Source organism: Ranitomeya imitator, chromosome 2 (assembly GCF_032444005.1).
Source record: "Ranitomeya imitator isolate aRanImi1 chromosome 2, aRanImi1.pri, whole genome shotgun sequence".
Lineage (NCBI taxonomy): Eukaryota > Metazoa > Chordata > Amphibia > Anura > Dendrobatidae > Ranitomeya > Ranitomeya imitator.
The window spans coordinates 541,749,349-541,776,510 of record NC_091283.1 but is presented as its reverse complement, the minus strand read 5'-3'; the positions used below and the strand labels follow the sequence as shown (position 1 = coordinate 541,776,510).

The 27,162-nt window shown below is 42.8% G+C and overlaps 1 protein-coding gene across 1 annotated transcript in view; it reads left to right on the top strand.

Moving 5' to 3' along the window:
* TUBG1 (tubulin gamma 1) overlaps positions 1-22,280 on the top strand; it is a 38,232-nt gene extending 15,952 nt beyond the window's left edge. The window contains exons 8-11 of the mRNA XM_069751915.1: positions 6,520-6,669; positions 12,242-12,394; positions 13,145-13,306; positions 18,823-22,280. Of these exons, the coding sequence (XP_069608016.1) occupies positions 6,520-6,669; positions 12,242-12,394; positions 13,145-13,306; positions 18,823-19,020 (663 nt within the window). The 3' untranslated portion in view covers positions 19,021-22,280. The remainder of the gene's footprint in view (positions 1-6,519; positions 6,670-12,241; positions 12,395-13,144; positions 13,307-18,822) is intronic.
* Positions 22,281-27,162: the final 4,882 nt, after the last annotated feature.

The following is a 27,162-nucleotide window of genomic DNA, read 5'->3' as shown; positions in this document are numbered from 1 at the left end:
GATCGGCGTGGGTGACGCCGATCCAGCGATGTGATCACTTGTAACCAGGGTAAATATCGGGTTACTAAGCGCAGGGCCGCGCTTGGTAACCCGATATTTACCCTGGTTACCATTGTAAAAGTAAAAAAAAAAAAAACAGTGCGGGAAGCTGACGGCGGGGGACGTGACAGACATCGGAATGTGAGTATGTACTGTTTTTTTTTTGTTTTTGTTTTTTTTTTTTTTTTTTTTACTTTTACAATTTTACACACGCCGATGACAGCCGGTGATCAGCGACCAAAAAAAGGTCCTGATCATTCCCCAGCGACCAACGATCTCCCAGCAGGGGCCTGATCGTTGGTCGCTGTCACACATAACGAGATCGTTAGCGGGATCGTTGCTACGTCACAAAAAGTGTGACGTTGCAACGATATCGTTAACAAAATCGTTATGTGTGAAGGCACCTTTAGTAAACTATTCCAGACAAATTCAACCAACCCCTGCTGTTTTTACATTTGCAATTGTGTATTTTTTAATGAACACATGATCTTTTTTGTTCAGAATAGTCACTATTTATTCAGACATAAAAATCTTTTTATCACTAAGGAATATAATGCACTGGCGCCTGCACCTCGTTACCTCCCCAGCTGCCTGTTTGGCAACTTCCATTTGTTGCTACAGGAAAGGAATCTCCAAGGATTTCCGTGTATTAAGGTGCATTAGTGCGTGCTACTGATTATGCTGTCTGAAATACCACCGACTAATGTCATAGTTCCGCTATAGAACCGGCTCTATATCGGGATCTCTGTTGTTGGTTGTAGAAGAGCTAATATCTGTTGTGGGATGTGTCAGAGCAGATGTGAAATTGCTTTACTATTAGAACTGACACAGACTACGATCACTGTCCTGCTGGAGAATCATCTCTATATCAGGATCTCGACTGCAAGGTATCAGAGCAGATGTCTGCTACGAGACATGTCTGAGCAGATATTAAATGCAAGTATGAATTAATGTCGGACCTTATAATTCCATCCAACAAAGTGTTCTTATAGTCCTAATGAGGTAGGTGCTTGAGACTTGTATATTAGTTGCTAGTAATCCAAAACGCTGCCCCAGACGGTGGCGCGCGATTCAATAACAAAAAAAAATCGAAATGGAAAGTTATCACAAATTGTCATGTGTCCGAAAATCGTATCAATAACAATTGCAACTCGTCCCACAAAAAATAAGTCATTACTTGACTGTCAGCAGAAATATAGAAAAAATTATAGCTCTCAAAAAATGGCGATGCAAAAACTAGTTTTTGCAAAAAAAAAAATGAAAACAAAAAAAAGTTAACTTTTTTTGTGTGACAGCAGCCAAACCTAAAAACCCGATATAAATCTGGTATCGCTGTAATCGCACCGACCCGAAGAATAAAGTAGTTTAATCAGTTTTACTGCCCAAGTAACTACGTAAAAAATAAATAAAACCAATTCTTCACCTGCTGTTGATTTTTTTCATAAAGCACATTTATCCTGAGCTCTATGCTGAGCGCTTTGGTTTCCATGTAAATCTCTGAAATACGTGATTCAAATGGAACCCCCAGCGGAAGATTCCTTATAATGAGGTAGATGCAGGCACTGTGGACACATAGGACCTGTGATCCGGTGTTGTCTGACTTTTTAGGCATGCTTAAATGTACCATCAACCACAGTTTTTTGCACCTCTGAAAACATGACACCACTAAACAGAGGCCATACTGAGTCTAGAGTCACTCTGCTGCCTCATAGTCAATGGATCCGTCAGGGGTTTCATCTGAACCACGCCACTTGGAGATTTAGATGGAAACCCCAAAGTAAGTGCTCAGCGTGGAGAGCAGGATAAATGTGATCCCAAATAGTATGTAAAATGTTCCTAACAAAATCTTAAAATCAATCCACAAAAAAGATCTATTACCCACTCAAGACCGTCATCTGTTAACGGAAATTTAGCGGGTTCCACGTTACGGGTTGCACAAAAACTCTGGAAAAGCTCTATTGATCCTCACCCCAAAACAAATTCAGTAAATTCTGTGCTCCCAAATCCAAATGCCCCCCAATGTGACTAAACTGCATTTAGCGCCCTCATATTTGGCATTCCTGTAGTGATGAGAGCCCTCCTAATTTACAGGTCATATCTCCAGAAACGAGTTGGGCACAGCATACTGGTCACTATAATTTAGTGGTCACTATAATGTACTGGTCACTATAATGTATTGAGCACTACAATGGCAGTTTGCAATTTTCACTCTGCAACATCCAATGCTGCTTGTTTCTGGACAAGACCTATGGAGTCAAAATAGTCAGTATACCTGTGGATAAATTCCCAAAGAGGTATAATTTCCAAAATGGGCTCATTTGAGGGGGGATTCTGCTATTCTAGCACTTAGCTCTGTATATGGAGTCCGCATAATATTATAGGAAAATCTGTGCTCCAGGAGGCAACTAGCGCTCTGTCCCTCCCGAGTCTTGCCGTATGGAAAGTAGTACTGCAGAGCCACATTTGGGGGTATTTCTACATTCAACAGAAATTGTGAGACAAATTCTGGTGCCATTTTTACCCATTTCCCAGTGTGAAAATGTAAAATCTGGAGCTGAAACTAAATTTTGGTGGTAAAAATATAATTATTAGTGATGAGCGAATATACTCGTTACTCGAGGTTTCTCGAGCATGCTTGGGGGTCCTCCGAGTATATTTTAGTGCTAGGAGATTGTTTTCCTCACCTCAGCGGAATGATTTACATCTCTTAGCCAGCTTAAGTACATGTGGGGGTTCCCTAACAACCAGGCAACCCCCACATGTACTTATGCTGGCTAACAGATGTAAATCATTCAGCTGAGGTGAGAAAAAACAAATCTCCGAGCACTAAAAAATACTCGGAGGTCACCCGAGCATGCTCGAGAAATCTCGAGTAACGAGTATATTCGCTCATCACTAATAATTATCTTTTTCTTCACTGCCCAATGGTATAAAACTCTGTGACCCACCATTGGTGTCAATATGGTGGATTTGTTAAGAGGTGTAGTTTGTTAAATGGAGTCTATTATGAGGGGGTTCTGCTGTTCTGGCACTTCAGGTGATTTGCCAGTGGGACATGGCACTCTCAAACCAGTCCTGCAAAATCTGATCTCCATTCTGGGTCTTCTTCCCTTCTAAGCTTTGCACTATGCTTCAAAAGTAGTTTTCGATGACATGTGGGGTATCTGCATACACAGGAGAATTGTACAACAATTTTTCCTGCTGTCCTTGTGAAAGTGAAGAAAAAAATAGGGTTAAAACAACATTTTTGTGGGAAAAATATATCTTTTTCCATTTTTACAGATTAATGTTCTAAAATTCTGTGAAGCGCATGTGTTTTCAAGGGGCTCACCACACATATAAATTTCTTGAGGGGTCTAATTTCCAAAATTGTGTCACATATGGGGTTTTCCCACTGTTTAGGCACGTTAGGGGCTCTCCAAGCGCGATATAACACACGCCGACCATTCCATCAGAGTCAATGTTCCAAAATGTCACCCCTTCCATTCTGAGCCCTGCCGTACAGCCAAACAATAGATTTTCCCCACATATGGGGTATCCGTGTGCTCTGGAGAAATTGCACGATAAATTTGGGGGTTAATTTTCTCCTCTTGTGAAAATAAAAAATTGGGGGCTAAAAACATTTTTTTGTGCAAAAATTCCTGTGAAGCACCTGAAGGGTTAATAAACTTCTTGAATGTGGTTTTGAGCACCTTGCGGGTTGCAGTTTTTTTACAATGGTTTCATTTTTGGGTATTTTCTGTCATAGACCCCTCAAAGCCACTTCAAATGTGATGTGGTCCCTGAAAAATGGTTTTTAATCCTTATAACTTCCTACCAAAAAAATTGTACTGATGTAAAGTAGTTCTGTCGGAAATTTTTCCGCAGCGGATTTTACATCTGCAGCTTTCTATTGGAGCAGATGTAAAAACGCTGTGGATTCCGCACAAAGAGTTGACATGCTGCGGAAAATAAAACGCTGCGTTTCCGTATGTTTTTTTTCCGCAGCATGGGCACAGCGTTTTTGGTTTCCTATAGGTTTGCATTGTACTGTAAACTCATGGGAAACTGCTGCGGATCCGCCGCTGTGGAAACGCTGCGGATCCGCAGCAAAATCCGCATTGTGTGCACATAGCCTTAAAGTTTGAAAATTGCTAAATTTTCCCCCAAATGTCCTTTTTTTTCACAAATAGACGTCATATGGAAGAAATTTTACCACTAAGTTCAATATGTCATGAGAAAACTATCTCTGAATCACTGGGATCTGTTGGAGCATTATTTTACCTCATAAAGTGACAGCGGTCAGAAATGTAAAATTTGCCTGTCTTGAAGGTGAAAACATTCTCAGTGGTGAAGGGGTTAAAGTTAATACTAGTGTCTCATATTAATACCAAAATCCTGTGCCACTCATCACTATAGTAAGGAATGCTATTAGTCTAGTGCATTATATCTTCAGAAGAACAAATCTGAAACAAACACAATGTCCCTCTACAGGCAGCTGTAGGTCCATGTAGCTTTGTGTAGCACACAGTCTGTGCTGGGGATAGTGCACTGTTTTGGGAAAGACTGGATCTGCTGGTATCAATCTCCTGAACAATTGACACTCAGTGCCTTCATCATCCATAATTTTCTAAAAGGAAAAGTGTTTCCCCACGCCCCAAAGCTTGGAAAGCAGCAGATTTCTGTGATTGGTTTGTCATCCATCCAGTCAAACAGAACCCTGAAGGAGGCTGCTGGTTAGAGCTCCTCAAATAACAACCCCGAAAGAGGCTTCAAGTTAGTGTTCCTTAAAGGGACTCTGTCACCTGAATTTGGAGGGAACAATTTTCAGCCATAGAGGCGGAGTTCTCTGGTGTTTGATTCACCCTTTCCTTAGCCACTGGCTGCAATATTGGATTGAAGTTCAGTCAATGTCCTCTGTAGTACACACCTGGGCAAGGCAAGATTGCACCTTGTGCAGGCATGTACTACGGAGGACAGAGAATGAACTTCAATCCAATATTGCAGCCAGCATGTAAGGAAAGGGTGAATCAAACACCCGAAAACCCCGCCTCTATAGCTGAAAATTGCTCCCTCCAAATTCAGGTGACAGTCCCTTTAAATATGACCCTGGAGGAGGCTACAGGATAGAGCTCCTCATAACAACCCTGGAGGAGGCTGCAGGTTAGAGCTCTTCAAATAACAACCCTGGGGAGGCTGAAATTTAGAGCCTCTTAAATACAACCCTGGAGGAGGTTGCAGGTTAGATCTCCTCAAATAACAACCCTGGTGGAGGTTGCAGGTTAGATCTCCTCAAATAACAACCCTGGTGGAGGTTGCAGGTTAGATCTCCTCAAATAACAACCCTGGTGGAGGTTGCAATTTATAGAGCTCAGCCCTCACAGACACTGGTCAGGAGACTTAACAGGGCCTTTGGCTTGTGTGGCTCCTATGCAGAGCAGTTTTCTGACTAGACTCAATGATACCGTTGCACATACGGACAGTAACATAAACTTTCCTAGATGTTAGCTGAGCCCAATGATCTAAGCCATGCAAGGACAGCTATCATCCATAGTCTACAAAGGCATCCATTAAACAATGGCCCTGATTCATCAAAGCGTTTACTCCAGAAGACTGGTGTGAAACACTTTGAGCAAGGGTTGCAGAAAGATTATGCAACTTTTCAAACTTTTTTTTTTCTAAATTGAGGCTATGTGCACATGTCAGGATTTCTGGCAGAAATTTTCCTGACAAAAACCTGACATTTCTGCCAGAAATCCACATGCGTTTTTTTTTGCGTGTTTTTGATGCATTTTTCTTGCGTTTTTTCCAAATGCATAGATCAGCGGGAAAAACGCAAAAAAAAACCCCGCAAAATTAAAGAACATGCTGCTTTTTTTACCGCGATGTGTTTTTTTTTTTTTCCGCGGGAAAAAACGCATCATGTGCACAAAAATTGCAGAATGCATTCTAAATGATAGGATGCATATGTCTGCAGTTTCTAATGCGGTTTTATCGCGAAAAAACCTGAACGTGTGCACATACCCTTAGTGTTTTCACAGCAGTTTTGAGAAGGTCCTTCCTCCAAAATTGGCAGAGATGGCAGCATTTCTTACGCAAGAAAAGATACTCCACTCCTAGACTGGAGTAACATATCTGGTGAGGTGCATGACACTGATAAGATGCACCAAATTCATTAAGTGACATGCTCTCATTAATGAATTGAGCGCATCTTATTCCTGGATGCCTCCCTTTAAAGACTGATGTGCAAAATGTGTATGAAGCCTTATAGCTATACCAGTGCATTGTCCCTGCCCATTCAAGAGAACTGGGGTCTGGTAAGCCTAATGTAACTCAGTCCAGAACATCAAGACACAGCCGAGTAATCAGTGTGTATGTGCTGCGCTCATCATTATCGTTCATGGGAAGCTATTGGGAATAAATGGGCCAATCCCATAAGATTGACAGGAACGGATCCATTTAGTTTGTGAGACTAAGATTTTTGATGTTTGTGTTTTACAGGTATCCACCATAATGTCCGCCAGTACTACAACCCTCCGCTATCCCGGCTATATGAACAATGATTTGATTGGTTTAATTGCATCTCTCATCCCCACGCCACGTCTGCACTTCCTTATGACTGGGTACACCCCACTGACTACAGATCAATCGGTAAGTCATAGGGTGTGGGGGGACTACTGGTATCTGAGAGGTGATCTAGTATTAAAAAGTGATGTACTTAAGTTAGATATGACTTTTATATATTAGATATCTAGATAATAGATTTCACATAAAAGGGTTGTTCAGCACTGTTTTATTCGTTTTTATGCCCATAGTAAAAAAAATTAACAGGCAGGTAGTTGCCAACAGAGACGCCGGCTCAGAGCAACCACCAACCGCTCCTGCCGGCAATTCTGCTGCTCCATGTCAGCAGAGTAGCTCTTCTTCCAGGCTGCTGTGTTGACTTGTGTGACTGCTGACCCCATCCTGATAGCCAGCTGCCCACTTGTAGGCAGTCAATCCGTATTCAAGCCTCGTCAACAGAGCGGAAGAGGAGCTCCTACTTTTGACGTGATGTCAGTGGAACTGCTGAATCACCTGCAGGAGCGGTGTGTGACTGCTCTGTGCCAGCAGAGATCGGCACCTGTCACAACAGGCAGATATTTAGCAACTATCTGCCTGTTGGTTCTTAGATCTGTAGTAGGAAAGTCAAATAGTCGTGGACCCTTTATAGTCTTTATCCTCTTTTAGACATTTTTTTTCTAAATGCTTTCTTAGGGAGTGTGAACTTGTAGGTAGTTTACCACTAGGGGTGCCACGTTATCGCCAAAATACCAAATTTGTATAATGTTATATTATATTTATTTCCTCAATTTAAGTAATATCTTTGTTTATTGCCATTTTCCGAGACCTGTAACATTTTTAGTTTTCCATTGATTGAGCTATGGGTGTGATTCAGCTGCGTGGCCTGCTGACAGTTGTATTGATAACAGTTTAGGGTAGGTTTGACATTTTGATTGGATTTTATTGCATTGTATTAGGGAGCAGTGGTGACCGAAAAATTGCAGTTTTGATCCATTCTTACATTGTGTACTAATGGGGTTGATTGAGTCTCTATTTTGATAGGCTAGACTGTCTCCTATAGTTTAGCCTGGGATTGAATTTCATCGGAGTACCAAGATGGCAGCCATGGGAGCCTTCAGCCAATGCGTGTGAGCACTGATGCTCATTCCATTTAAACATCGCTGTCAGAGATTTAAATGGTTAGCAGCAGTGATCGAAGATCCCCCTGCGGCCCATGGCTGGTAGATATTACATAGCAAGCACCTGTGTCTGTTGCATGTGGAGAGAACTCCGCTCCTGAGCACTTACCACGTGGTGTTATACCTACAATTGCGTAAACTTATGTGTTTTTTTGTTAAGGGGTTAAAGAAAACCCTAAATTATTTAGCAATTTTCACAGACTCCTACTAATTGTCCATCCAGGAAGAGTCTACATCTGGAAAGGGAAAATGACAATGTCTGATATAGCAGAGATTCTGCTCCTCCTCCTTATACACGCTCATTAGATGCTTCAGTACATAATATAGGGTTGGGATCTTTTCATTGTAGCTAATGTACACGTGCTGTTTCCTGAAACAGGAAGTCGGAGTCTAAAAGAGCCCCAGTGGCCAGTGTGAGAATTGCAAGAGTTATTTTTTTTATTTTTAATACAGATTGTGGTGTGGGAATTAAAAAAAAAAAAAAAAAAAAAAAAAATCCTTACCCAAAATGTAACGAAAATACATGATTTAAACAATAGGTTATATTCTGATAAAATCTGCCCTTTACAAAAATAAAAAAGCAATAGTTGTTCTAATTAACTATAATGCTGTCAATCACATTATTGTCAGTGATTGACAGTCTTTTCTGCATCCACATTGATGCTGTCGGTCACTTGACTGCTAGGGGATGAGCCCAGACCTGAGACTTGCTGCAGCACTACCAGCGGTCATGGCATCCAATGACATGGCAGGTAACATCAGGAGACCAGATCCACACGTTCTAGTTTCTTTCACGTGAATTGGGGATTTGCTGTGGAATGCACTACAATTTTCACCCTCCACATTAAATGGGGTAAAATCTGCAACAGAAAATAAATTGACCTGTGAATTTTAAGAATTTCACACAAATATTCTGTGGCATGGGGGTTCTGCTTGTTCACAACTCCTCCACATCTGGTTCTGTAATCTGCTGCAGAATTTGCGTGCGCCATTTTGGACATAGAATATGCAGCATCTCTGTCCCATGTGGGTGACCCTATAACCAGGGCTGTGGACTTGGTATAAAATGGACCAACTCCTAAAATATATAATAAATTGGGTTCAGTAGTTCAGTGCAGGATGTGCTGGAAATGTTTCCATAAGAATTTGGGAAAGTTATAAAATGTCCTATAAATGTCTGTTCTGTTCCGGATCTAAGGATCTCTGCTTTTAGTTGAGATGAATCTGTGCTGTACTTTATACATATGCTCAGTAGTGACCAGTGCTGTGGAGTTGTAGTGGAGGTGAATCTGTGCTGCACTTTATGGACATGCTCAGTAGTGACCAGTGCTGTGGGGTCGTAGTGGAGGTGAATCTGTGCTGCACTTTATGGACATGCTCAGTAGTGACCAGTGCTGTGGGGTCGTAGTGGAGGTGAATCTATGCTGCACTTTATGTACATGCTCATTAGTGACCAGTGCTGTGGGGTCGTAGTGGGGGTGAATCTGTGCTACACTTTATGCACATGCTCAGTAGTGACCAGTGCTGTGGAGTTGTAGTGGAGGTGAATCTATGCTGCACTTTATGTACATGCTCAGTAGTGACCAGTGCTGTGGAGTTGTAGTGGAGGTGAATCTATGCTGCACTTTATGTACATGCTCAGTAGTGACCAGTGCTGTGGGGTCATAGTGGAGGTGAATCTATGCTGCACTTTATGTACATGCTCAGTAGTGACCAGTGCTGTGGAGTTGTAGTGGAGGTGAATCTATGCTGCACTTTATGTACATGCTCAGTAGTGACCAGTGCTGTGGGGTCGTAGTGGAGGTGAATCTGTGCTGCACTTTATGTACATGCTCAGTAGTGACCAGTGCTGTGGGGTCATAGTGGAGATGAATCTGTGCTGCACTTTATGCACATGCTCAGTAGGGATCAGTGCTGTGGGGTCATAGTGGAGATGAATCTGCGCTGCACTTTATGCACATGCTCAGTAGGGACCAGTGCTGTGGGGTCAGAGTCAAGGAAGTGAGAAGTCGGAGGTTTGGCTTACTGACTCCACAGCCCTGCCTATAACAGTCATTGTGACGCACAAACTTGTCGCAACGTTCTCTCTTTGCATTGTAAGAGGACGATTTCACACATCTGACGTTCACAATCCGAGTCCAAACCAACAATTATGACCCTGGTGAGTTTGGGTCAGGAGACATCACGGTCCATGCTCAGACTGTGACTGACGGATGTGTGGACCATACGTTGTCCCTCTCTGGTTCCATATTAGCTGCCCAGATTGAGAATCCTCTCTGTGTGGTTCCATGTCAGGAAAACAGACATAATTGTTTGGTTATAAATGTGTGTGTCCTCTAGTCATTAAATCTATATTTTACTCCCTGCCTTCATAAAGGATATTCCTAGGAGAAGCCGATCTAAAAGCCTAATGGATTATAAGCGGGTACATCTGTGTGACTATCGATTCTCCACTCTGATACATTGACCTTGTAGTGCTACACTTCATCTTCCTGTGTGATCTGCCTAAATCTGCCTTTACATATTATTCCGTGTTTAATATGGCCTAAGATGAAAGTTCTCTGCCATTTCACGTGCAATGTGTTCTCTTGATAGCATTGGTCTTAGTATTTTATCTAGGTTTTATAATTATGGACTTTGGAAAAAACGTTTAGAAAAAATAGTTTTCCTTTTACAAACCTTTGCTATATAAAACCTGTGCTGGATCTTGCCTATAGTTCTTATTGCTGACACTAGAGGGCGCCATGCACTGTTGTATGTTAAGGTGTATGTACTGAGAGAGCACTTGGGGGGGAGCGAAGGTGGCATAAGGAGACTTATAGGCCATGCAAAGCTCCTGTGGGATTTTAAAGGGAACCTGTCACCCCGTTTTTTGAGATTGAGATATAAATACTGTTAAATAGGGCCTGCGCTGTGTGTTACTATAGTGTATGTAGTGTACCCCAATTCCCCACCTATGCTGAGAAATAACTTACCAAAGTCGCCGTTTTCGCCTGTCAATCAGGCTGGTCGGGTGGGCGTGTTCACAGCGCTGGTTCTTCCTCAGCTTTACGTTGGTGGCGCGTAGTGGTGTCCGCATGTTGAGGTGACTAATCCACTGTGGGCACGTGAACAAGCAACGCGCGATCTGCGCTGTCATCCCTTTCGTCGGTGGGGACGGCCATCTTCCTGGGGCCGCGCGTGCGCAGATCGAGTGCTCTGCTGCACGGGGCTTCAGTAAAATGGCCGCGGGATGCCGCACGTGCGCATTAGAGATCGCGGCGGCCATTTTCCCAAAGCCGAGATGCATTTGCAGACATGTTTTAGGGTGTTTGCCCCTCATCAGTGCAAAGCAGGAGATCTGATTTGGCTAGGATAGAGGCCTCTGGCAGGTGGTCTAGTTTGGAACCATTCTCCATGTGGAGAGTGCTAAGGTGTTTTTTTTCCCAGAAGAGCTTTATATTGTATGGCCTATAATGTCTCCTTACTCTGTCCTTGGCTCTCTCCACAAGGTGAAACATTTTCCCTTAAACCTTACATCATAGGCCTCTCACCCAGCAAAATCAGATCTCCTGCTTTGCGTTTATGATGAGCAAACATCCTGAAATGTGCGTGTGTAAATGGAGTGTCTGGTTTAGCTTCTCGTTAAAGGGCCTGGATTGACTTTTAGGATTGCTTCATGATAAAGTTCAAGTCTTCTTCCTCTCTGAAGAGGCTATTTGTTAATTGAGAAAGGACAGCACATATGGCCATCAGGACATGGATACCTCTGGAGTGTGTGTATAATCTAAGTGTATAACGATAGATTTATGTGTATACATATATACACGTATTCTTCACTTGATCACACTTCTTTTTGGCTATAAATCAGTTTTGTAATTGGATTCCATTGAAGAATTTGCACCGTTTTCCCATATCCTCTATGTTGCACTGTTTGTCGCTGGCATCAAAATGAGTTAACTCAAAATCCATCAGTGAAATTGTCCTGACAAAGTTTATTATTTTGAGCTATTTTTTTTACCTCAGCCATCTCGACCTTTATGTTGTCGTACATTGCTCAGAAGAAGGAAGAAAAGCTATGTAAACCTTCCTGTCAGAATGAGTTCACTGACGCTGCCTCAGTAAACTCTGCAGCCAAAAATAGGGCAACAGAGAGGAAAATCGCGCCGAATTATTAACGGAACCCAAATGTAAAAATGATTTTTATCCCAAAATAAAGAAGCCCTACCTCCCTGAAGTGTATATTTTAATTACGGTAATAAAGTAATGATACACAGAACCTTACTTATGTGACATGTGAAACTTCCTTGGTGTATTTGCCACTACTTGATATAGATGCAGTTGTGGTAGTCATTGGGCCACTAGTAGCCTGAATTCCGCAGAGTAGGGAGGTTGTCTGTCCTCTCATTATTACCGATGACACTCCTGTTTTCTGTGTGCTGAGTAATAATGTTGGCTTTCATTGCTCACTGCATGATCTTATACAAGGGTTTTGTGTATAGGTGGCCAGTGTGCGGAAGACCACGGTGCTGGATGTCATGAGGAGATTACTGCAACCCAAGAACGTCATGGTGTCCACAGGTCGGGACAGGCAGACCAATCACTGTTACATAGCGATACTGAACATTATTCAAGGAGAGGTGGATCCTACTCAGGTGAGTGTTTTCATACAGCCTTACGTGACGTACAGCAGTTACCTGACTAAAACCCTATCTTGATGTCCCAGCAGAAACCCACATTTAGCAAAAAGGAATATTCTGTCATGATTCAAAGATGGCCGCTCCCATCAGTCACGCCCAGTTCTAGAGTATCGGACGGGCTGCGTGAAGCTCCAGACAGAGCAGCGTCCTGTCGGTCATTGTGAGCGCACATTCCTCTGTTCACTGAACCTGACAGGACATGGAGGAGGGGAGCCGGTCTGAACAGAAGAATGGCCTGTCACCATTCCTGACAGACACTGCTCTGTCTGGAGCTTCACGATAAAGTATTCCTATGAAGGCATGTAGAAAAATGTTTAATATTTTTAATATTAATATTTTAATGGTATTATTTATTTTAGCACATTTCTTGGAGAACCCTTTTAATTGTACAGGTGCGGTAAGCTGTCCCTTATGTTTGTGACTTTCCTGACTAATGGTGCATTTACACTGCTCTATAATTATACAGTATCACCCAACGAGCGAGCAAAACCCCCATCAATTAGATGAAGTGAAATGCACCAAAGATCATCATCCTCTGCAGCGCATCGTCCTGTGTAAATAGGACCTGTATTGCCGACAACAATGGCAGCCTAGATGTTCGTGTGTGGCGTAGGAGAGGTCTACTAGAGCCGTGGTCGTAGAAGACCCTCGTTAAAGTGCTGCTTGGTAATGCAACCGTGTCATGTTCTGTGTGTATTCTTGTAGGTGCACAAGAGTTTGCAGAGAATCAGGGAACGGAAATTGGCCAATTTTATCCCATGGGGCCCTGCTAGCATTCAAGTGGCCCTTTCCAGGAAGTCCCCATATCTCCCATCTGCACATCGTGTCAGCGGACTCATGATGGCCAATCATACCAACATCTCATCTGTGAGTAAAGGGAAACTTCATCCCAAGAACCCTTTTCTGTTTTTTTTTGTTCTCACTTTCTCAGCATTGGGGTATAAACCTTAGTGGCAGATCTTTGTTGTAACAATACGTATAGCGGTTTGCCGCTCTTTGTCCCTAGGTGGCAGTATACACCTGCACAATTTTCTTGTGTCTAATGGAGAACACTGCAGGAGATACTAATACAGTGACTAGGAAGAATGCAGCTCGCAGTCTCCTACTCCATGTCTAGTTGTGTGATGTTTACCGAGTTGATCACTAGGTGGCACTGTCACCTCGTTTTACATTTGAGCAGCTTCACCTTTACTTCCATCCTTGAAATGTCATTTTCCAGATGCATTAAAGTGTCAGGGTTGTGTCTCATTGCTGCATTGCAGATGTAAGCATCGCTCACTCACACCGTAATATTCATCTCCAGGAAACCAATAACGCAGTACCTTGCTCCTGCTCGGAGTATGTCCGCTTCAGAACACGCCACCGTCTGCAGTCTATATTTATTACCGTGGCAGAGCTAAGAAACTATTTAATAATGGATGCAATCAACCTTCTGATGAGTAACCTGCAAACTGCCAGACCGATCAATAATTTGAGATTTTTTAGGATGTCCATGCAGATTGCTGCTACATATGTATGGGGCTTTTCAAGATTAGGAAAGGCATGGCTGCTGGACTCCAAACAGCACCACCCTTTTCTACAGGTTAAGTTTGGTATTGCAGCTCAGCTCTTTTAAAGTGAATGGGGCAGAGTCGCAGTGGCGCACACAACCTGTAAACCGAGGTGGCGCTATCTTTAGATGGTGACGGCCACATTTCTCTAATTCTGGGCAATCCGTTTAATTTGAGACCGTGATTTTATATATATATATATATATATATATATATATATATATATATATATATATATATATATATATATATATATATATATATATATATATATATATATACTGTATTTTCTGGCGTATAAGCCTACTTTTTAACCCTTGAAAATCTTCTCAAAGGTTGGGTGTCGTCTTATAGGGCAGGTGCGGAGTAATCTGCGGTCGCTGCATATTGTGGGGGGAGCGACCCCAATGACAAGGAGAGGGGGCACCTCACCGGGAAGGTGTAAGTGAAGCAGAGGCAGAGAAGGAGATTATAGGATACAAGGGCGAGCCAGATTAGTGAAAGAGGAGTGTTTTTCTAGGCACAGCACCGCCCTCTCTCTTTTTTTGCATACCCCTGGCATCCCAGACGCTGACAGTTTGCTTCACTTAAACCTTCCTGGTGAGGCGCTCCCTCACCTTGTCATCGGGACCACTCCCCCCACTATATACTTCGACCGCAGATTGCTCCGCACCCACCCTATAAGACGACACCCGGCATATAAGACAACCCCCGACTTTTGAGAAGATTTTATATTTTAACTGGAAAAGTTGGGGGTCGTCTTATACGCCCAGTCGTCTTTTACGCCGGAAAATACGGTGTGTGTGTGTGTATAATATATAGGTACATATATAATATATATGTACCTAACTGTATGAGAGATATATATATATATATATATATATATATATATATATATATATATATATATATATATATATATATATATATATATACACACATACCGTTGGGTACATATATATTTGGACAGAGACAACATTTATATATATATATATATATATATATATATATATATATATATATATATATATATATATATATATATATATATATATATATATATATATACACACATACCGTTGGGTACATATATATTTGGACAGAGACAACATTTTACTAATTTTGGTTATAGACATTACCACAATGAATTTTAAACAAAACAATTCAGATGCAGTTGAAGTTCAGACTTTCAGCTTTCATTTGAGGGTATCCACATTAAAATTGGATGAAGGGTTTAGGAGTTTCAGCTCCTTAACATGTGCCACCCTGTTTTTAAAGGGACCAAAAGTAATTGGACAATTGACTCCAAGGCTATTTCATGGACAGGTGTGGGCAATCCCTTCGTTATGTCATTCTCAATTAAGCAGATAAAAGGCCTGGAGTTGATTTGAGGTGTGGTGCTTACATTTGGAAGGTTTTGCTGTGAAGTAAACATGAGGTCAAAGGAGCTCTCCATGCAGGTGAAACAAGCCATCCTTACGCTGCGAAAACAGAAAAACCCCATCCGAGAAATTGCTACAATATTAAAAGTGGCAAAATCTACAATTTGGTACATCCTGAGAAAGAAAGAAAGCACTGGTGAACTCATCAATGCAAAAAGACCTGGGCGCCCAGGGAAGACAACTGTGGTGGATGATCGCAGAATAATCTCCATGGTGAAGAGAAAACCCTTCACAACAGCCAACCAAGTGAACAACACTCTCCAGGAGGTCGGCGTATCAATATCCAAATCTACCATAAAGAGAAGACTGCATGAAAGTAAATACAGAGGGTTCACTGCATGGTGCAAGCCACTCATAAGCATCAAGAATAAAAAGGCTAGACTGGACTTTGCTAAAAAAAAATCTAAAAAAGCCAGCACAGTTCTGGAAGAACATTCTTTGAACAGATGAAACCGAGATCAACCTCTACCAGAATGATGGAAAGAGAAAAGTATGGTGAAGGCGTGGTGCAGCTCATGATTAGTGTTGAGCGATACCGTCCGATACTTGAAAGTATCGGTATCGGATAGTATCGGCCGATACCCGAAAAATATCGGATATCGCCGATACCGATATCCGATACCAATACAAGTCAATGGGACATCAAGTATCGGAATGTATCCTCATGGATCCCAGGGTCTGAAGGAGAGGAAACTCTCCTTCAGGCCCTGGGATCCATATTAAAGGGTAAAATAAAGAATTAAAATAAAAAATATTGTTATATTCACCTCTCCGGCGGCCCCTGGACATCAGCGGGAGGATCCGGCGTCCGGCACGGCTTCTTTCTTCAAAATGCGCGCCTTTAGGACCTGTGGAATGACGTCCCGGCTTCTGATTGGTCGCGTGCCGCCCATGTGACCGCCACGCGACCAATCAGAAGCCGCGACGTCATTCCTCAGGTCCTAGAAGGCGCTCATTCTAGGACTTTAGCTGAGGAATGACGTCGCGGCTTCTGATTGGTCGCGTGGCGGTCACATGGGCGGCACGCGACCAATCAGAAGCCGGGACGTCATACCACAAGTCCTAAAGGCGCGCATTTTGAAGAAAGAAGCCGTGCCGGACGCCGGATCCTCCCGCTGATGTCCAGGGGCCGCCGGAGAGGTGAATATAACAATATTTTTTATTTTAATTCTTTATTTTACACTTCCGATACCGATACCCGATATCACAAAAATATCGGATCTCGGTATCGGAATTCCGATACCGCAAGTATCGGCCGATACCCGATACTTGCGGTATCGGAATGCTCAACACTACTCATGATCCATAGCATACCACATCATCTGTAAAACACGGCGGAGGCAGTGTGATGGCTTGGGCATGCATGGCTGCCGGTGGCACTGGGTCACTAGTCTTTATTGATGATGTGACACAGGACAGAAGCAGCGGAATGAATTCTGAGGTATTCAGAGCCGCCATACTGTGTGCTCAGATCCAGCCAAATGCAGCCAAACTGATTGGTCGTCGTTTCATGCTACAGATGGACAATGACCCAAAACATAAAGCCAAAGCAACCCAGGAGTTTATTAAAGCAAAGAAGTGGAATATTCTTGAATGGCCAAGTCAGTCACCTGATCTCAACCCAACTGAGCAGCATTTCACTTGTTAAAGACTAAACTTCAGACAGAAAGGCCCAAAATAAACAGCAACTGAAAACCACCGCAGTGAAGGCCTGGCCGAGCATCAAAAATGAGGAAACACAGCGTCTGGTGATGTCCTTGAGTTCAAGACTTCAGGCAGTCATTGCCCACAAAGGGTTTTCAACCAAGTACTAGAAATTAACATTTTATTTAAAATTATTTAACCCCTATCTGACCTTGGACGGGATAGTACGTCCAAGGTCAGATCCCCTGCTTTGATGCAGGGCTCCGCAGTGAGGCCGGGACATGTCAGCTGTTTTGAACAGCTGACATGTGCCCGTAATAGGCGCGGGCAGAATCACGATCTGCCCGCACCTATTAACTACTTAAATACCGCTGTCAAACGCAGACAGCGGCATTTAACTACCGCTTCTGGCCGGGCGGCCGGAAATGACGTCATTGCCGACCCCCGTCACATGATCGGGGGTCGGCGATGCGTCTCCATTGTAACCATAGAGGTCCTTGAGACCTCTATGGTTACTGATCGCCGGTGGCTGTGAGCGCCACCCTGTGGTCGGCGCTCACAGCACACGTGCAATTCTGCTACATAGCAGCGATCAGCAGATCGCTGCTATGTAGCAGAGGTGATCGTGCTGTGCCTGCTTCTAGCCTCCCATGGAAAAAAAAAAAAGTTGAAAAAAATGTTAAAAAAATAAAAAAAATATAAAAGTTTAAATCACCCCCCCTTTCGCCCCAATCAAAATAAATCAATAAAAAAAAATATCAAATCTACACATATTTGGTATCGCCGCGCTCAGAATCGCCCGATCTATCAACTAAAAAAAAGCATCAACCTGATCGGTAAACAGCGTAGCGAGAAAAAATTCGAAACACCAGAATTACGTTTTTTTGGTCGCCGCGACATTGCATTAAAATGCAATAACGGGCGATCAAAAGAACGTATCTGCACCGAAATGCTATCATTAAAAACGTCATCTCGGCACGCAAAAAATAAGCCCTCAACCGACCCCAGATCACGAAAAATGGAGACGCTACAAGTATCGGAAAATGGCGCAATTTTTTTTTTTTTTTTTTAAGCAAAGTTTGGAATTTTTTTTTCACCACTTAGATAAAAAATAACCTAGTCATGTTAGGTGTCTACGAACTCGTACTGACCTGGAGAATCATAATGTCGTCAGTTTTAGCATTTAGTGAACCTAGCAAAAAAGCCAAACAAAAAACCAGTGTAGGATTGCACTTTTTTTGCAATTTCACCGCACTTGGAATTTTTTTCCCGTTTTCTAGTACACAACATGCTAAAACCAATGATGTCGTTCAAAAGTACAACTCGTCCCGCAAAAAGTAAGCCCTCACATGGCCAAATTGACAGAAAAATAAAAAAAGTTATGGCTCTGGGAAGGAGGGGAGTGAAAAACGAACACGGAAAAATCCCATGGTCATGAAGGGGTTAATCTGTCCAATTACTTTTGCTCCCTTTAAAAACAGGGTGGCACATGTTAAGGAGCTGAAACTCCTAAACCCTTCATCCAATTTTAATGTCTCAAATGAAAGCTGAAAGTCTGGACTTCAACTGCATCTGAATTGTTTTGTTTAAAATTCATTGTGGTAATGTCTATAACCAAAATTAGAAAAATGTTGTTTCTGTCAAAATATATATGGACCTAACTGTATATATATCATTTTAGACACCCACACCTACATCTCTTTTTTGATGACCCCCATCTCCCATGTTTCCTTCTTCCTTTCTGCAGCTATTTGAGAGAACATGCCGGCAGTACGACAAGCTGCGCAAACGGGAAGCCTTTCTGGAGCAGTTCCGTAAAGAGGATATATTCAAGGAGAACTTTGACGAGCTGGATAACTCCAGAGAGATTGTCCAGCAGCTGATCGATGAATACCATGCGGCCACCCGCCCAGATTACATTTCATGGGGTACTCAGGATAAGTGAGTGGTGACCCTAAGGACATTGCCGCACTACAATGGAGCACAGTGTGTATGTGTGCCGCACAGCACAGAAGGGGGGGGGGGGAATCTCCTGTAGAGAATAACGTAATCCCATCCAAATGAGGCAGCGTATTCTCGCTATGCTGCCCTAGGGAGCCTCAGATGAAGCTGCAGCTTGTCATGAGTGATTGCTTACGCTGCCCATTAAAGGGAATTTGTCACTAGCATTTTGCCATATAACCTAAGAGCAGCATGATGTAGGGTTTGAGATCCTAATTCCAGTGATGTGTCACTTTCTGGTCTGCATCCTGGAATTTATACACAATCGCTGTTTTCTCTGCTGCAGATGTAGCAGTGCTCAAATGCTGATCCCTGTATAATCCCGCCCACACCACTGATTGGAAGCTTCCTGTGCACATGGTTTATTGACTGCAAAATGCTAATCATTGGTATGGGCGGGATTAGAAAACTGTTGACAAGTAGGCATGAGACACCTATTCCTATAGTGATAATCTTCTGCTGATAAAACACTGATTTGTTGAAACAGCAAAACACAGCCAAGTAAGTGACACGTCACTGGAATCAGGGTCTCTGCCCCTACATCATTCTGCTTTCAAATTACAGAGTAAAAAATAGTGATAGATAGATTCCCTTTAAAGAGCTTCACACTTCCATGTTTTGTCTGTGTGATGAAGCCGGCTCATACTTATTCATTGTATATGAGGCTATCCAGGCAGACCTGACATCTGTACATTTTCAGGTATAATCATTCATGTCAAGGTTCAGAAAGAATCCTTGCCTTGATGGATGTTTACTAAGCAGGGTATATGGACGCTTCTTACTTATAGATATTGTTTAGTCACACGCAGGTAGCAGTGGGTAATGTAAAAGTTCAGTATAGGAAATGACTGATCTCATTTTAGAGGCGACTGACGGTCAGAGTTTGGTTTTACGTTTTCATAGCACAGAATGACTTCTCGTGAAAGGACTACATACAAGTGTTGTGAACTTATACTACCTTTATCGTCTAGGTACAACTACACGACTTACTATCTATCCATGGTTGATGTCATCATATATTAGTGGCTAGTCCAAAAATTATCCCCCTCCAAAAAAGTGATCATTCAAAGCTGGAAGAAGCATCACTCTTGTCCACTCCTGCTCTGTCCGGTATTCAGCTCAGTCCCATGCACTTTAACAGAGCTGAGCTGCAGTACCAGCCACAGCCCATGAACGAGAGTGACGGATGAGCACGGGTGCTGTGAATTTCCACACCTTCATTTCTATATAGAGCTCCAATGATACTTGGGTTCCTTCAGCCACCAGCAGAGGCAGAATACTGTTATCATTGAGTTCAGTGTGCTCTCAAAGATCCTCCTAGTGGTGGCTACATGCATCCAGGTAACCTGGAGTTGTCTATCAGAAAAACTACATTTGGGCTACTTTTAAGAAATTTAAAGGGGTTTTCTCCACATCCTAAATAGTTAAAGTTGAACGGAAGCATTTTTAAATTTAGCATTTATTGTTTGATGCCTAGGTAACTAGCCACCTCTGCAGTCTATCAGCAGTGGCCGATTTCATGCAAAATGTGCGGCACTTCCAAGCTCTTTCCAATAGAACTTGTAAGCGTTGTTCTGAAGCTGGTCCAAACTGACAAACAGAAGTGGACCACCTCGGAAGTCAAGGGAGCAGTGCGCTCCTGAAGAATGATCATAACTCAACACCTTTCATTTACATAAAATTGAGGGCCTATTTAGAAGTCCTTTATTGGGTCCTTAAAGTTTTATCACTATGGGAAGGTATCCCACTAGAGGAGAACAATGAAAATTATTTGTTTCGAATAAATCCGCTGCATTTTTTTTGTAAAGGTATCGATGTGAATACTTTTCTGCCCAATGATGACAGAAGTATTCTAGGAGTGATACCTTTATTGGCTAACCAGAAAATAATATGTTTGCAGCTTTCAGAGCACAAAGGCTCCTTCTTCACCTTCTTCAGGTATAATTACAAATAGATTAATAAGAAGAAAGCACAACATTTAAAGAATACTACAGTAGGACATTTGTTAGGGGGTGGGAAGTGTGATGAGTCCATAGATAAGCCAAGGAAATCAAATTAGGCATTTTCTTACAAATGGAGAGGCAGTGGGAATAATGTTCTTAGTTATCTGGAGTCCGTCTGGTGGAGGTGAGAATTGTATCCATGTAGTGACTCATAAATGCAGGTGTTAAATTAAGTCCTAGTGTTAAAGAATTGAACATCTTCATTTGTTTGAATTCCCAAGTTTTTCTTTCTCTGTCGCCCTGAAAATGACCTTTTAGTATTGAGACTTTTAAATCTGTCATACTGTGCCCAGGTCCAGAGAAATGTTTTCCCACAGGTGTGTCCATTTCATTCCTGATTGTGTGTCTGTGTAGATTCATCCTAGTCTGTAGTCTATGGACTCATCACACTTCCCACCCCCTAACAAATGTCCTACTGTAGTATTCTTTAAATGTTGTGCTTTCTTCTTATTAATCTATTTGTATTCTTGCCTGAAGAAGGAGCCACTGTGCTCTGAAAGCTGCAAACATATTATTTTCTGGTTAGCCAATAAAGGTATCACTCCCAGAATACTTTTGTCGTCATTGGGCAGAAAAGTATTCACATCGATTTTTCTGGGTAACACGGTACCACATTATATTTTGTTATTGTACATCATTTTGTAAAGGTATAAATCCACCACCTCTGTGTAAATGGAGCGGTAGTGCACACATGTGATTACCATTACATTCACTTCTAGGGGACTGATGGACCTGCTATCTCACTCAGTCCCACCGAAGCAGTGGTCATGCATGCATACTACCCCTCCATCCAGACAGGGGCTTTGGGGCCACCTTCTTGTGATCAGTAGTGGTCTAGTGGTCAGACCCCCAGCGATCATACAGTTATCACCTATCCTGTGAGAAAACTAGCAATGTATGGAAAGGTAAGTGGAAATATCTGGCCATGTGCACACACCATGTGATGGATATATAACCGTTACACTCCTTATATGCATGAAAGCCTTGGGGCTCCCCAGGTACCCTGTCCTGTATTAGCTGCCGGCCAATAAAGTGTCCTTCATACTTGGAAAGCATATAGTACATAATACATATATATATATATATTTGTATGTAAAATGTGTGTATTTGAGGTCTGCCTGGAAAGAGTCGTATTTTCAAAGCTTGTCTTTTCACTCTCCGCTATTGTAGAATTATTCTTAATAAATAAGATTCCGATAAATCGCTTATTTGTCTCTGTCCTATTATCTCATGGTCTGGGAGTGCTTCCAGGGCTGGAGCTGATGACGGCATTTCTTTTGGAAAAGCCACATCAGTGTTCTGCCCATTCCCCTGTACATACAGACATATTGTATTGATTGCTATCTTTTCCCATGGCATTCAGTAGAACATACAGACTGGATTTGCTCTATAGAAGAGGCGATCATTTATAAGAGCATTGCTGAGGTCATGTCAATGACTGGTCCGTATACATTATGTGCCTCCCTGATATGTCCATGCACATATCTGCTTTCATAATCCGATTTGTTTCTACAAGGCTATAGGACAATATTTGTCACCCAGCTCTCTAAAGGTACTGTCACACTAGACGATATCGCTAGCGATCCGTGACGTTGCAGCGTCCTCGCTAGCGATATCGTCCAGTGTGACAGGCAGCAGCGATCAGGCCCCTGCTGGGAGATCGCTGGTCGGGGAAGAAAGTCCAGAACTTTATTTAGTCGCTGGACTCCCCGTAGACATCGCTGAATCGGCGTGTGTGACACCGATTCAGCGATGTCTTTGCTGGTAACCAGGGTAAACATTGGGTAACTAAGCGCAGGGCCGCGCTTAGTAACCCGATGTTTACCCTGGTTACCATCCTAAAAGTAAAAAAACAAACACTACATACTTACCTACAGCCGTCTGTCCTCCAGCGCTGTGCTCTGCTCTCCTCCTGTACTGGCTGTGAGCGTCGGTCAGCCGGAAAGCAGAGCAGTGACGTCACCGCTCTGCTTTCTGGCTGCCCGGCGCTCACAGCCAGACCAGAGAAGCAGAGCGCCGAGGACAGACAGCGGTAGGTAAGTATGTAGCGTTTGTTTTTTTACTTTTTAGGATGGTAACCAGGGTAAACATCGGGTTACTAAGCGCGGCCCTGCGCTTAGTTACCCGATGTTTACCCTGGTTACCGGGGACCTCAGGATCGTTGGACGCTGGAGAGCGGTCTGTGTGACAGCTCTCCAGCGACCAAACAGCGACGCTGCAGCGATCCGGATCGTTGTCGGTATCGCTGCAGCGTCGCTAAGTGTGACGGTACCTTTAGGTTCTGCTTATTTCCATAAATGAAAGGGAACCTGTCAGGTCCCCTATGCCCTCCAGTCCAGCAGCATTCACGTATGTATGAGCAAATTCCCTGCCTAACCAGCCCTGTATAACATTGAGTGAAAACAAAGTATAAAAAGACATACAGGTCCTTCTCAAAAAATTAGCATATAGTGTTAAATTTCATTATTTACCATAATGTAATGATTACAATTAAACTTTCATATATTATAGATTCATTATCCACCAACTGAAATTTGTCAGGTCTTTTATTGTTTTAATACTGATGATTTTGGCATACAACTCCTGATAACCCAAAAAACCTGTCTCAATAAATTAGCATATTTCACCCATCCAATCAAATAAAAGTGTTTTTTAATAACAAACAAAAAAAACATCAAATAATAATGTTCAGTTATGCACTCAATACTTGGTCGGGAATCCTTTGGCAGAAATGACTGCTTCAATGCGGCGTGGCATGGAGGTAATCAGCCTGTGACACTGCTGAGATGTTATGGAGGCCCAGGATGCTTCAATAGCGGCCTTAAGCTCATCCAGAGTGTTGGGTCTTGCGTCTCTCAACTTTCTCTTCACAGTATCCCACAGATTCTCTATGGGGTTCAGGTCAGGAGAGTTGGCAGGCCAATTGAGCACAGTAATACCATGGTCAGTAAACCATTTACCAGTGGTTTTGGCACTGTGAGCAGGTGCCAGGTCGTGCTGAAAAATGAAATCTTCATCTCCATAAAGCATTTCAGCCGATGGAAGCATGAAGTGCTCCAAAATCTCCTGATAGCTAGCTGCATTGACCCTGCCCTTGATGAAACACAGTGGACCAACACCAGCAGCTGACATGGCACCCCACACCATCACTGACTGTGGGTACTTGACACTGGACTTCAGGCATTTTGGCATTTCCTTCTCCCTAGTCTTCCTCCAGACTCTGGCACCTTGATTTCCGAATGACATGCAAAATTTGCTTTCATCAGAAAAAAGTACTTGGGACCACTTAGCAACAGTCCAGTGCTGCTTCTCTGTAGCTCAAAAGTGGCTTTACCTGGGGAATGCGGCACCTGTAGCCCATTTCCTGCACACGCCTGTGCACGGTGGCTCTGGATGTTTCCACACCAGACTCAGTCCACTGCTTCCTCAGGTTCCCCAAGGTCTGGAATCGGTCCTTCTCCACAATCTTCCTCAGGGTCCGGTCTCCTCTTCTCGTTGTACAGCGTTTTCTGCCACATTGTTTCCTTCCAACAGACTTACCATTGAGGTGCCTTGATACAGCACTCTGGGAACAGCCTATTTGTTGAGAAATTTCTTTCTGGGTCTTACCCTCTTGCTTGAGGGTGTCAATGATGGCCTTCTTGACATCTGTCAGGTCGCTAGTCTTACCCATGATGGGGGTTTTGAGTAATGAACCAGGCAGGGAGTTTATAAAAGCCTCAGGTATCTTTTGCATGTGTTTAGAGTTAATTAGTTGATTCAGAAGATCAGGGTAATAGGTCGTTTAGAGAACCTTTTCTTGATATGCTAATTTATTGAGACAGGTTTTTTGGGTTATCAGGAGTTGTATGCCAAAATCATCAGTATTTAAACAATAAAAGACCTGACAAATTTCAGTTGGTGGATAATGAATCTATAATATATGAAAGTTTAATTGTAATCATTACATTATGGTAAATAATGAAATTTAACACTATATGCTAATTTTTTGAGAAGGACCTGTATATAGTGTCCCCGTTTGCTATTCTAATGAGGGCTTTGACTTGTCGATGGTGCATTAGTTGCCCCAGACTAGTCTGCCCTCTTTCCATGTTATTACACTCCTGTGGGCGTGATAGTATAATTTGCATGAGCTGTGTCAGTGCTTCTCAATAAATCTGGCACATGCGCACCGCTCATTCCGGCAGCATCACTGTGTCGCTGCAGCCTGGTGTACGCTTCCTGGCTTCAGAGGCGCACTGTGCATGACCGGAAGTTTAGAAGATGGCTATCATCCCAGATGTAAGTGCTCAGCAGAGAGCGCAGGATAAAGGTGATCCTAAACATTATGTAAAATGTTCTCAACAAAACCTTCAACTCCGTCCACAAAAACAAGCAAGTCCCCACTCAGGTCTGTCATCTGTAACGGAAATATAGGGGCTTCCACATTACTGGTAGCACAAAGGCTCTGGAAAAGTGCTATGGTTCCTCACCCTCCAAAATAAATACAGTGAATTCTGCGCTCCCAAACCATCTAACTACGCGTTAATCTGTCCTAGTGCTAGGCTCTCGTTAAATCACACTGAGCGCTTGTGACCTTCAACTCTGATTTCCGGTCAGTCAGAGTTGCGAAGATGGCAGATCGGGATCGGAGCAGCATGTGGAAGAGCAGAAGACAGTGGCAGGTAAGTATATTACTAGGGCCAAGGAGCTTTCTGGCACAACTCTAGCACTGAAATAAAAAAAAATGCTGGAGGGGGAGCTTTAGGGTATGTGCACACGTAGATGAAACCTCTGCGGATTTTTCCGCACCTGTTTTGAGAAATCCACAGGTAAAAAGCACTGCGTTTTACGTGCAGATTTTGTGCGAATTCCACCTGCGGTTTTACACTTGCAGATTCCTATTATAGAGCAGGTGTAAACCGCTGCGGAATCTGCACAAAGAATTGACATGCTGCGGAATAAACAATGCTACGTTTCCGCGCGTTTTTTTTCGCAGCATGGGCACTGCGGATTTTGTTTTCCATAGGTTTACATGGTAAGGTAAACGCATGGAAAACTGCTGCGAATCCGCAGCAAAATCCGCAGTGTGTGCACATACCCTTAAGATTATGCATTGGAGGACCTCACGCTGTAGAGACCAACATGGATACCATCTAGTTGATGGACGTGACTCTCAAGCATCTTGTTCTAGTCATAGATTCACTCTTACATTCTTCTCTAGCTGACATCATAAAGGTAATGTATGTACAGAGGTAGATGCCTAGCCCATGGGTGGTACACAATGTATCTTGTATGGTGATTTTACCCTTTCATACTAGATGGTCAGCTCAGTAACCATTGCCATCTTTCATGCTCAGACTCCAGTTTATGCTGCACCGCGGGACTTCTTTTTTCCTGCTGCTACATATACGGTACATTGTATGCTGCACTCCGGTCTCGTTTTTTTTTTATCGTAGTCACTTTGTCCTGTCTTTACCGTCTCGCAGCAGGTTGCAGGCCCAGCTTGTCTGATCTGGCTCTCATTACTCCCACTGACTGGTTCTTGGAAGAGAATTGCTGGCAGCCATCCTGGAGATCAACAGAAAGTTATATTTGTTCTCCAGCTTTTGTTCCTGAAATATATTCCAGGAAGCCTGCTTATAAATTTAGGACACATTATATGTTCATATACTACATGGTAGGCCATGTTCACCCTATCGGTATTTTACCTCAGTATGTGTAAGCCAAAACCAGGAGTGGGTGATAAATACAGAAGTGGTGCATATGATTCTATTATACTTTTCCTCTAATTGTTCCACTCCTGGTTTTGGCTTACAAATACTGAGGTAAAGTACTCAATGTGTGTACATGGCCTAAGAGATATACAAACCCCCTACTGTAAATGAGGGCGTACGAGGGTTACGCCATACTAGATGCATTGTTTGTTTCTTCCATCTGACCTTTTTCTCCTAGTCTTCAGTATGGTCCTTCCAAATTGTTTGTCGGGTCCGCTGTACTGTGCATAGAATCTACTCGCGACCACATGTCTATTACATGCACAGACGATCAGGTTAAATTGTATTTAATTAAAGGGGTTCATTTAGGGCCTTTTTTATAAATAC